Source organism: Physeter macrocephalus, chromosome 3 (genome assembly GCF_002837175.3).
Source record: "Physeter macrocephalus isolate SW-GA chromosome 3, ASM283717v5, whole genome shotgun sequence".
NCBI lineage: Eukaryota > Metazoa > Chordata > Mammalia > Artiodactyla > Physeteridae > Physeter > Physeter macrocephalus.
Window position 1 is genome coordinate 25,929,434 of NC_041216.1, and position 12,355 is coordinate 25,941,788.

General features: G+C 61.0%; 1 protein-coding gene across 1 annotated transcript in view; it reads left to right on the top strand.

Annotated features, from left to right (window-relative positions):
- Nucleotides 1–6,095, top strand: part of RERE (arginine-glutamic acid dipeptide repeats) — a 310,240-nt gene extending 304,145 nt beyond the window's left edge. Inside the window, 6 exon segments of the mRNA XM_028488064.1 lie at nucleotides 4–305; nucleotides 401–617; nucleotides 922–1,642; nucleotides 2,260–2,406; nucleotides 2,888–3,068; nucleotides 3,418–6,095. Of these exon segments, the coding sequence (XP_028343865.1) occupies nucleotides 4–305; nucleotides 401–617; nucleotides 922–1,642; nucleotides 2,260–2,406; nucleotides 2,888–3,068; nucleotides 3,418–3,451 (1,602 nt within the window). The 3' untranslated portion in view covers nucleotides 3,452–6,095.
- The last annotated feature ends 6,260 nt before the right edge of the window (nucleotides 6,096–12,355 follow it).

Below are 12,355 nucleotides of genomic sequence, written 5' to 3' on the forward strand. Positions count from 1 at the left end.
CAGCCCCCGTTCGCCCAGCACCCCTTTGCCCCTGCGGGCCCTCCTCCCATCACCCCTCCGACTTGCCCCTCCACCTCCACCCCCCCGGCGGGGCCTGGCCCCTCGGCCCAGCCGCCCTGCTCTGCCCCCGTCGCAGCGGGAGGCAGCGTAGCTGCGGGGGCAGCCTGCCCGCTTCCCAACGTCCAGGTCAAGGAAGAGGCCCTGGACGAAGCTGAGGAGCCCGAGAGCCCTCCTCCCCCGCCTCGGAGCCCGTCCCCTGAGCCCACTGTGGTGGACACCCCCAGCCATGCCAGCCAGTCTGCCAGGTATTGGTCCCCGGGAACCGGGCACGTCCGGGGCAGGGACAGCTGGGCACCTGGGGTCTCGGCAGGGACCCCAGCGAGACACGGGGCTTTTTCAGGTTCTACAAGCACCTGGACCGGGGTTACAACTCATGTGCGCGGACAGACCTGTACTTCATGCCTCTGGCGGGATCCAAGCTGGCCAAGAAGAGGGAGGAGGCCATCGAGAAGGCCAAGCGGGAGGCCGAGCAGAAGGCGCGCGAGGAGCGGGAGCGCGAGAAGGAGAAGGAGAAGGAGCGCGAGCGCGAGCGCGAGCGGGAGGCGGAGCGAGCGGCCGTGAGTCGGGCGGGGGCGGCGCCTGCTTTGCTGGTTGGGGGGGCTCCCGAGGGCGGGGCCCTCGCTCGCCCGGGGCTGGGCCGCCACCGCCTGGCGGCCCCTCAGCAGCCACCCGCGTTGCCTCTGTGTCCCAGATCCGCGCACCCATCCGGGCCCCGGGTGCCCCACCACTCCGGGGCCCGGACCTCGGCTGGGCCGGGGCCAGGGCCGGGTCTGGGGCCGGGTCTGGGGCGCGGGGGGGACCCAGTTGGCTGGGCCGGCGGCTGGGCGCGCCCAGCCCTCACGGCCTCTTTTCCTTTAGCAGAAGGCGTCCAGCTCGGCGCACGAAGGCCGCCTCGGCGACCCCCAGCTCGGTGGTCCCGGCCACATGCGGCCCTCCTTCGAGCCCCCGCCCACCACCATCGCGGCCGTGCCCCCGTACATCGGGCCCGACACGCCGGCCCTCCGGACTCTGAGCGAGTACGCCCGGCCCCACGTCATGTCGCCCACCAACCGTAACCACCCCTTCTACGTGCCCCTCAACCCCACCGACCCGCTGCTGGCCTACCACATGCCCGGCCTCTACAACGTCGACCCCACCATCCGCGAGCGGGAGCTCCGGGAGCGGGAGCTGCGGGAGCGCGAGATCCGGGAGCGCGAGCTGCGGGAGCGGATGAAGCCGGGCTTCGAGGTGAAGCCCCCGGAGCTGGACCCCCTGCACCCGGCCGCCAACCCCATGGAGCACTTCGCCCGGCACGGCGCCCTCACCATCCCCCCCGCCGCCGGCCCCCACCCTTTCGCGTCTTTCCACCCTGGCCTGAACCCCTTGGAGAGGGAGAGACTGGCCCTGGCGGGCCCCCAGCTGCGGCCCGAAATGAGCTACCCGGACAGACTGGCGGCCGAGCGCATCCACGCCGAGCGCATGGCCTCGCTGACCAGCGACCCCCTGGCGCGGCTGCAGATGTTCAACGTGACCCCGCACCACCACCAGCACTCCCACATCCACTCGCACCTCCACCTCCACCAGCAGGATCCCCTCCACCAAGGTGGGGACTCGAGGGAGCCAAGGGTAGAGGACGTGCCGGGGGGCGCGGCCGAGAGGTCTGCGGAGGGCGGGCCTTAGCGAGCCCCCGTCCGGCAGCGCCTGCTCTGCTGGCCGCCTTCGGGTCCTGTGGGTGAAGGGCCCGGGAGGCAGCCCTGGGGAGGGTGCCAGTCCAGCCGAGCTGGGAGGAGGGACGCTGGCTGGGGCAGGGCTGGAGCGGCCCTGGGGTTCCTGTGGACCTGAAGGCACGGGAGGGCCTGGGGCAGTCAGCCAGGCGGGCTCTGCTGATCCAGGGTCCTGGACGAAACGAGGTTGGGGAGGCTCTGCCTGTGGGCGCTCTGAGGAGGGGGAGGGGGAGGAGGAGGAGGAGGAGGAAAGCTGTGACCGGCTCTTCACTTTGCAGCTCTCCAGAGCTCTGCTGTAGGGACGGAGAGGCCGCGGGGGGCGACAGCTACTTTGGGTCGGGGTTGCTGGTGGTCTTGGTGACCAGAAGCTAGCCATGGAGAGGAGCAGGTCCCTGGGAGTTGCCGCCAACGAGGGCAAATGGCGAGAGGGCCCCCCCCCCCCACCCCGCCCCAAGCCCTGCGCGGCCTGCATGTACACTTCTGCCCCTTTTCCTAGGTTCAGCAGGCCCAGTTCACCCACTGGTTGACCCCCTGACCGCTGGCCCGCACCTGGCTCGCTTTCCCTATCCTCCTGGCACCCTCCCCAGCCCTCTGCTTGGACAGCCCCCCCATGAGCACGAGATGCTTCGCCATCCAGTTTTTGGTAAGAGCGCGCCTGGGGCAGGGGTGGGGTCCAGGGCGGAGCTGGGGTGGCGGTCTGCCACGATGTCCCGGTTCGTTCATGTATTCGTGTATTCAGCACATAATCTCCTGAGTGTTGGGAGGCTACTTGGGAACAAGGCAGGCAGACCCCTGTCCCCAGGAAGCTGGGGGTCAGGGGTATAAACGTGTATCAGGAGCCAGGACGATGGTGGGCAGCGAAGAGATAGCAGAGTGCCAAATTCAAGGGAGGGCTGAGGGCAGGCCTCTGAGGACCAGTCAGTAGGCTGAGGAGGACGGGGCCCAGGGGTGCGGGGCCCGGGAGCCGCGCTTCTCTCTTGCGGGCGGGTGGGGGCTCTGCTCTGGTGCTCCCCGCCGGCGAGGTGGCCTCTTGCCCGTCCCCTTGGGAGGCTCCCTCCTGACCCGAGCTCCTTGCCGGCCTCCTGCTGGCCTTTCTGTCTCAGAGGCTGTTGTGTGTTTGGCAGGCACCCCCTACCCCCGAGACCTGCCTGGGGCCATCCCACCCCCCATGTCAGCGGCCCACCAGCTGCAGGCCATGCACGCCCAGTCGGCGGAGCTGCAGAGACTGGCCATGGAGCAGCAGTGGCTGCACGGACACCCGCACATGCATGGTGGCCACCTCCCAAGTCAGGAAGATTATTACAGGTGAGGTGGGAGGGGCTGGGGGAAGTCCAGGCTCCCACCTCCCCGACCTGTGGGTCCCCGACCCCCTCCCGCCCCTCCCGGCTGCACCCACACTCCGTGGGTCCCGTCCTGTCCCCCCCCCCCCCGCCGTGTCGACAAGCACTGGACTCATCCCCCTCGGCTCCTCCCCACCCTCCCCGGCCTCTTGGGCCTCCTGTGCCTCCTGTGGAGCCATCTTGAGGAGGGGAGACAGGGCGGGGGTCAGCGGTGTGGAGGCTGCCCCGGGCATCCGGGCCCTCCAGCTGCAGGCCTACCCAGGCCTGACGCTGATTACTTCTTCCATTTTTTTTTCCCCATCCCCTCTTTCCAGTCGACTGAAGAAGGAAGGTGACAAGCAGTTATAAGTTATTTATTTGTTAACGCTGGCTGTGGAAACCCCAATTCTTGGGGGAGAAACAGGACTTTTTACATACAATAGGAGCTGCAAAAGCAAAAAGAATATCTTCTAAAGATTTCTTTATATATTTAAAAACCCCACAACTAAAAACGTATCAGCATACTAGTGTTCGTTTGTAGAGAGGATTCCTTGAGACCGGTTTGGGTCTCCCTGCATGACAGTCCCCCAGAAACTTAGTGAGGCCTGGACTGGACTGAACATTAAGAAAACTCCCCTGCAATCTTGGGGTTTGGCTTTAGTTTTCTTTTTCTTCCTTGATTTCTTCAGTAGGTGCTAGAATCCAGTTCACACACCCTTCACTGTGCGTGCAGACACACTCAGTCGCGTGTGTTCCAAAACCCACAAGGTTTGCAGATAGGCAGCGTATGAGTTTGGAATCCAAGAGCTGTAATTTTTAAAAAATCTTTTATTTTAATACATTGTAGGAAATCTTCATAATTTGAGGAAGTTCTGCGCATGGCTTTTTACGTCTGTAAATAAATAATTTTAGAACAGCCTTTTTTTTCTTCCACAAACTACTATTCTGATCTATTTTTTCCAGCCATGTCACTAATTGTGAATTCCTACCAGCTGTTGACAGAATACAGAGTTGATTTTTTAATAAAAAGTTATATATAATTATCCCTTTAATTAAAGGGAACAGATGGGCGTTACTAGTTACAAACGGGCAAAAGCTTGGGACTAGGTTTGGACGCAGCAGGGAGCAGCCAGGGGTTGGCAGGGACAGTGTTACAAACCGTTTCTTTGTTGTGCTGCTTTGGTTTTCACTTCTGTCTGTTCCCAGCTTGTGCTTTGCCAGCGGTGCAGACATCTGTTAGCTTGAACCTCTCGTCTTGCACCAGGAGCGCAGGAGTTACATGTCCCCCATTCTGTCTCTGAGGGATCGAAAGCACATGTTTCTGTGTGTCAGATTGTAGATTTCCTTATAGATTGCTCTGCACACGCATTTGATTGTTCTGAATGAACTGCCTTTTTAAATACTTGGACAATTTCATAAACAAACATTCTAGAAAATCCAAGAAAACGATTCCCTGCAAGTCACTCAGCACATATGCTTGCCAAAGGGATCTGTTAGAAATCTGCTTTTTCGTGCGTGTGGTCGTTTGGATCTTCTTGCGGTGAGGCCAGGCCATCCTTGCCACCGCCCGAGGCTGCTTTGGAGTGAGGGAGATCCCGGAGTTGGTCCGGCTGCGGGTGGCGGCCTGTGTGGTACCCCAGGAACAGGGACCCACGTCGGACAGGGAGACACTTGGCGTCCTGCTCTTCCTCCCGGAAGCAGGACAGGGGGTCACAGCCGTGGACGTGGAGTGAGAGGCAGCTCCACCTGGGGGCAGGTGGCCCAGAGAGCCTGCCTCGGCTTTCTGAGTTGCCCGTGTGCTGCACTTTCTCCGGAGCAGACGGTGGGGGAGTTGGGAGGACATTCTGCACCTGTTGATCACGCTTTCTGCCGGGACATAACCTTTTCTGTTCCTCTTCTCTGAGCCTCTCGGGGGCTCTTTCTGCCGTGGTGCGCGGAGTTCCCGGCTGGGGGTCAGTGGACGTGGAGCGCGTCCAGGACCGGAGCCACAGAGGGGGCGGGACGAGAGGCTGGCGCTTTGACCCAGAAACCAGCAGGCGATAGCTCAGATTCAGGTTCCGGATTCACACTTGCCTCAAGGGCATTTCCAGTGTCCACTAAAACCACGTTTGGTTTCCGTTGGGACAGATAGAGGATGGTTTTGTCTGTTGAAAATGTTTGTAGGTTTTTTCTTTCCTTTTCTCTCATTCCATTTCTGCCTTAACTTTAGCTCCTTGGGGGGGGGGGGCAAGCTCAGATGAACACTTTGTCACCGCTTGAGTGGCCGCGTTGGCCAGGGGCGTTCGTGTCCCCGGGGCTAGTGACGTGCCATCAGGGCGGGCTCGCGCTCTGCGGCCTCTGCGCCTCTGAGCCGGGCCCCTTCCTGCTGGACTCGGGCCGCTCCTGCAGCTCCCGGCTCCTGCGCGGAAGCCCCCGCCTGCTTTTCTCCCTTTCGGTGGAACGCGACGCCTCCTGCTCAGTTATTCTCCTTTCTCTCCTCTCTCTGTCGTCCATTTCCAAAGAAGAGAGAGAGTTGAAGTACTTGGAAGTCTGTACTTGAAAACTGTCTGAAGGCGTTTTCTCCTTAGGTTTTGGTTTTCTCCCCACGTCCCCAGGTGAAGCACTGAGATTCTTCCATTTAAAAACCCACAACCCGAAACCCTCACCTGGTCAACTGCAGCGTGTGTCGGAGGCCCCAGACCTTCACGGTGTCTTTGAAGCCCGACCCCTTGGTCTCCTTTTGGGTTTCCTCCCTTCGTTTGGAGTTGTTTTGCTTTTCCGTGTTTTATGTGTATCTTGTTCACTGTCGTCGGGTTGAGCTTCACTTCGCTGCAGCAGAGCGGAGTGTACATTCTGATTTGCTACGTTTATATATATCTTGAAGCTAAATGTATATATGAGTAGTTTGCCATGAGATAACACAGTGTAAACAGAGTAGACAACCCAGAAATTGTGACTTCTGTGTTCTCTCCATTTGAGTATTTTGTAATTTTTTTGAAATATTTGTGGACATAAATAAAAACAAGCTACACTACAGCGGCTGCGTGTTCTCCGGTGGACCGCGTCTCATCCCGGCGGGGGGCGGGGCGGGGGGGGGCGCGTATTGGCCGTTGTCCTGACCTGGGTCCCCCCGGGTGCGGAGGGCCAGGGGCACGGTTTGGTTCTCTGCGTTGCCAGCACACTGCTTACCCTCGGAAACAGCTTCCAGAGAGCCCCGTCTGCCCCGTCTCGGGGGAAGGGGCTCTCTGGCGGGTACACCGCCCTCGGGGGGAGGAGGCTTCAACCTGCTGACTCGGGACAGTCAGGACGTGCAGTGGCTCCCCAGGCGGTGGGCATTCATCAGCGGGGGTGATGCGTTGGGACCGGAACACCCCCTCCTCACTCCTCCCCCTGCCGTTCGTCCCGCACCTCTAATTTGTGGACACCCTCCAAGGCGTGTGGGCCTGTGGCTCCTCCTCTGCTGAGGAGAGGTCTGAGCCGCCAGCCAGCACAGCGGCCTCCTGCTCCTGGCCGTTCCTCCTGCCTGTGTCCCCTCTCTGCCTCTGCCCGCCTCCAGCAGCTGGAGGTGCCCTCCAGGTTGAGGATGCCTCCAAGCCCCATGGGGGAATCTTGCCCGGTGACAGCGCACCGGCTCACCTGCAGGGTGTGCGTGTGGCCACGAGGGGGCAGCAGTCACCAGGTTGGGTTCGGGGCACGTCCTGAAGCTTCGAGGCTGTCGTTGGAAATGTGTGTGCCCGCCTCTTTATCTGGGATCTGGCCGTGATGACGGAGCATGAACAACCCCGAGTGCTCACTGTTCGTAAACGGTCCTCAAGCCGGGCAGGGTCCGTCCGCCTTGTGGTGAAGGCCTGGGGGACGGCACGTGTCGGGCACCGCCTAATTTAGGGCATGGGAAAGCTTTGCCAGCCGCAAGGGCCCAGGTGGCATACCCATCAATGGCCCTAGAGACACTTCCGTGCCCTCCAACAGCAGGAGCCCTGCTGGGCAGTTTGGGTAGTTGGGGGAACAAAGTGAGGGCCCTGCAGGCGCCATGGGAGGCCCACGTGACTGTCGTCATGGGCCACGGATGAGGTGGTGGGATGAGGCAGCGGGGTGGGTGGGTGGAATCCAGGTGCCACCTCTGCTGGCCTCTTCTTTAAAATGTTTATTGGGATATAGTTGCTTCACGATGTTGTGGTAGTTTCTGCCGTACGGCAAAGGGAATCTGCTGTGCGTGTACATATCTCCCCTCTTATTTGGATTTCCTTCCCATTTAGGTCACCACAGAGCACTGAGTAGAGTTCCCTGAGCTGTACAGTAGGTCCTTATTAGTCATCTGTGTTACACATGGTATCAGTAGCGTATAGGGCTGTCTCTTACATAGACCGTGCTCTTTATGAAGCTGAAGTTTTCAGTAGGTATAGATTTACAAAGTAGAAGTTTAAATAAAGAAGGTTGAATGATACGACATCAGTGTCTGTAAATGGAGACGTAGATTTATGCCTCGGAAAAGACCCTCATCAGAGCTGCACAGGTTGTGGTAGTTTGTCAGGTGTGGACACCTGTGGCCATTGTCCCCACCCTGCCGTGCACCCATTCTGAGGCAGAGGGCCTGCTGCAACGGACGAAACTGCCGGATTCATGAGCCCGAGAGGAAGGGTCTGATGTCTCACAGCTGTGCCCCCAGCCAGGGTCTCGGCTCTGTTGCTGCCCAGACAAGCTGGCTCCTTGGCCCTGTGGGTGGACGGACCCTCGGCCTGGGCACGGTGGCTTAGCCCCTCTGGTTCCCTGCAGCGTGGACTCAGAAAGTGGCACTTGGCAGGGCTGGATTCACGGCTGCCACGTGGGTCCTTGTCCATGGTAAGTTCAGGTGAACGGGGCACGTCACTTAGGCACCACCTGGGTAAGTCAAGGCCACTTACCTGCAGGGCGAGGATACACAGCAGAGAGATCAGCAGCGACCTTCCGAGAAGACATCAAATTCCAGGGCTGTGTGCACAGCTGTGCAATCGTGGACACACAACAGCTGCTGAGGGAGGGCCCGGGCCGCGCGCTTCTGCCTGGACGCTCGGGGGCCCTGCATCCGAGCCGCGAGCCCTTTGCCGACCTCAGGCCTTAACGATCCCTGATCTGCCCACACGGCAAGACCCAGGGCGGTGGGAGGGCACCGACACAGACCCCCGGTACCGCCCTCAGCCTCTCCCGGCTAACCCGATCGGTGCAGGCGTGTTCCTGAACTCAGAACTACGGAACCAAAACAGGACCGGTTACCCAGACCCCCGTGGTCAGGCGAAGGGGCCCCTAGACCAGTGCGTGGGTCTGTCCTGCACTGGAGCTCTGAGCAGGTCCTTCCCGGGGGCCCGTGGGGACACTGAGGGATGGGGGCCCTCGGCCTCCCTGCCCCCTCCCAGGGAGGGTCAGCCAGATGAGGCTGCGGGGTAGGCAGCCACTGCACGTGGCCGTCCAGTTGGGCTCGTGGCGGCTACAGGCTCGAGTGGGCCGTCACTGGAGTCCTGGCGCTCGGGGTTGGGCCTGGCGGGGCTACAGTTACCGTTGTTGTGGACGGAGCAGCCCAGCCTTTCCCCTGGGACTCGCCCGCCCTCGCTGGGTTCTCCGTCCTGCGTTGTGGGCCCTCGGGGGGCTCAGTATCCGAGGGGTCCTCTCCCCGGGTCCTCGCAGGGCTTTCACCTGCTTCAGCGAGATTCCCCGCCGTGTGTAATTGTTTCTTGGTGTCTCGGGGCCCCCGGGCTGAAGAAGCTGCCCCTGCCTCGCCCCGACCCAGCTCTGTGCTTCCACGGGCACCCCGCTGTCCCCCTACCCGGGCACCTCGTTCCTGGACCACGTTCCAGCGTGGGGCTGTGGGGGGGGGGAGGCGTGTGCTCCTTTCATGTTTGCTGGCGAATGGACAGGCCCCGCAGAGGAAGTTGCCTTGGTGCACTGTCCAAGTGTGCTGGTGAGTTACAGGCGTGGACGGGCGGCTAGAAGTGCCTTTAGCCCCATCTGGCGATCTGGCCCCTCTGCTGTGGCTCCTGGGGTGACCCCTCCCTCCCCTTCAATTTTCTTAGTCCCGCACCGCACCCCACCCCCAGTCCCCAGCTATGCCCTCTCCAGGATCTCACAGCCCCGCTGGCTCCAGTCCTGGGCAAAGAGTTTTGGGTGAGGAGGGGACAGCCGCTTTACGACCGTGACCTCCGGTGAACCCCTCGGGTGTGGGCAGCCAGTGCCGCGAATGCGATTTAAAATAGCACTTTAGGGCACGTCCCTGGTGGTGCAGTGGTTAAGAATCCGCCTGCCGATGCAGGGGACACATGCCGCGGAGCAACGAAGCCCGCTGCAACTGCTGAGGCCCGCGCGCCTAGAGCCCGTGCTCCGCAACGAAAAGTAGCCCCCGCTCGACGCAACTAGAGAAAAGCCCGCGCAGCAACGAAGACCCACCGCAGCCAAGAAAAAAAAAAAAATCACTTTAATAAAGGCACTTCTTAGCAGCCCCTTTTGGCCCAGGGAGGATCCCTGAGGCCGGCAGACTGTCTTAGGGCCAGTTTCTTCTGTGTACCTGACCACTGCTTGTCACTCCCAGGTCCCCTCCACTCACTCCCCTTATTCGTTGCACGGGCTCTGCTGCAGGTCCTGCCCCAGAGCAGATGTGAAACTCGGTCCTCCCTGACATACCCAGTCTTGGCCACCAGGTGGCAGTGTCTCCAAAGCCCAGGCGCCATCCCTCTGTGTCCACCAGCCCGCCCGCCCCCCGCCCCCACCCCGCGACATCTGCAGCTCAGGCTGCAGAGAACAGTCAGGGTTCCCCCAGCCCCCGACCCCACCCCACGGCTGAGACGATCAGGGGAGAGGTGTGTGGGTACCACGAGTATTTTGCAAAAGAACTGATGTTCCCTGGAGGCAGGGAGCCGGGGGGTGGGGGGGCGTGGGTTGGAGATGAAGGGGCGGGGTGTTCTGGGCAAAGAGCAACTGGAACAGGTCATGGCTGGAGCCGGGGCGAGCGATGGCCGAGAAGGGGGCTGGGGGCTGCAGGTAGGGTGGGGTGGGCACAGCCCAGGCGTGGATGTTACAGTGAGGGACAGACGCTCTCGCCCCCGTGCTAGCTCGTACACAGCAAGCCCTAGGTAAATCTTCTATGGGACCCACGGCGCACTCTCAGCCCGGATGATTTCCAAGCATCGTGGCCCCAGGATCCCCCAGCCCCGAAAAGTCGCCCTGAGCTACTGCTGCCCTGGGTGCCCCGAGTGTGCCCCCAACGCAGGACACCTGCTCCTCTCCTCCAAGTCTTCCAGCAGGAGGCTTCTCAGTGCCCTCGACCTCACAGCCAGGAAGAGGGCACAGCACACAAACACACCTGAGAGCAGGAAGAAGCCGGGGCGCTGCTGTCTGTTCTGGCAGATCCCAGGGAAGCCAGCTCCGTTCCCTAGAAAGCTGTGGCCCGGTGTGATAGGTGTGGGGACACCTCCTCACCCAGGCCCCGTATGCCAGCCCATGGTCCGGGGCTCGTCCACAGCCTCGGAAGCCGGAAATCAACCCGATGATGGCTCTGGTTTCACCCTGGGTTCTCAGTGCCCTGGATAGCGTGGCTCAGGGGCCAGCGTGCTCCCTCCAGAGGAGCCTCAAGGAAGAGGGTTGACCTTCAAGTTCACAGAAGGGAAGGTCAGGTGTGGATTCAAGATGCGTTGCACGGTGCTTGTCTTGTTTTCAGTGGTCTTTGTTTTAGTCTCATCCCGGGACCACAGAGCAAAGGTCTCCCTCCCTGTCCTCTGTCCACGGGTGGAACCCCGCGCTCCCTCGGGGCGGACTTCCAGGGAGCAAGACCCAGGAGGCCACGGCCAGGCAGGAGGGTGGGCAGCCAAGGCCACAGGAAGGGCCCGGGGGGCTCAGAGGCAGGTCGGGGGTCAGGCTTGTGGGGCAGGCGCATGACCCTGTGGGAGCTGGCCCAGCACTCAGTGCTCGTCTCAGGGCCCAGGTCCTCCTTCCCAGCAGAGGGAGGAGGTGTACTTAGCCCCCCACGGGCCGGGCGAGCGGCAGTCCCTTTCATCTCCGTCATCACGGCTGGAGTTTTAAGTCAAGAGAGTGGTTCTCTGAGATGTGGAAATCAAGCGGCTGTGGCTCTTGGCGAGTCCCGGGCCTCCTGGCTTGGATCCTGGGTTGTGTCCACGGCCACCAGCTGCGGACAGACCGGAAGGTCAGGGCAGCTTTTTGGAGCCGGCCTGATGCTCTGCTCAGCCCACTGGTCCCGAACAGCGCCTGACTCAGTGTGGATTCTTAGGAAAGAGAGGCTGGCGACGCCGCTTCCCTCGTGAGAAAGCGTTCTTCGTTTACTTAGAAAGTTCTAGGAAGAGTGCCCAGGGTTCGGCAAAAGCCAAAAAGAGTGAGAAGGGAGCCTTCCATTGATCATCTTTCTTGCAGATTTGATGATTCTAGGCAAAAACAGCCCAGGCCAAGGACAGCCGTGCAACACCACATTTTCTAGAAAATCCAAAGGTCTTCTAAAGCAATATAAATGTGGGGAGGATGAGTCTGGGGTCCCAGAGAAAGCACGGGACTTAAGGAGGCCCAAAGGGGCTGTGTGACTTTCAAAAGTCACCGAACCTCTCTGTGCTTCACCTACACATAGAGCGGGGATGATGAGACCTGCCTCACTTACCTCGTGACCACGAAGGGTAAAATGACTGATGTTTACCCAGTGAGTCCATGGGGAAAGGCCTCACTGATCTCAAGCAGGGCGGGCTGCTCAGAGGAGGTGGGGTTTTAGACGGAGCTTCGTCGATGAATCGGAAATCGATGGGCAGGAAAGAGGTAGAAGGACTTCACCCACGGGAAGAGCATGAGCTCAGGCAGAGAGTCTGTCTGTGGTTGAAGAAGGCTGGGGGTGGCTGCAGCTGCACAGAGGGTGGTGGCCTCAGGGAGACGGGCGGGGCCCAGCTTGGGCGTGAGTAGCTTAGACCTGGTTTCTTAGGCTCTGGGGAGCTATGGAAGGTGTTCAGAGGGAGGAGAGGGGCTCAGACCTGTTTACAGCTCCCCCAGCACAGGGTGGAAGACAGACGGCGAGGGCAGACTGGAGGCGAGCTCGGGGACCAGGGAGGGGGCAGGGAGGAAGGGGTGGACCCCAGGGACCCCACAGGAGCCCCCTCAGCTCCAGGAGGGCAGCAGACAGTGGCTGAGGCGGGTCTGGGGGAAGCGTGGACGAGGTGAGAAAGCTGTGGCCCATGTGGGGAGGTGACCAAAGTCCCCTGCAGAGGGTTGTGGGGCTTTATTTTTTTTATTTTTTTTTTTTTTGCGGTACGCGGGCCTCTCACTGTTGTGGCCTCTCCC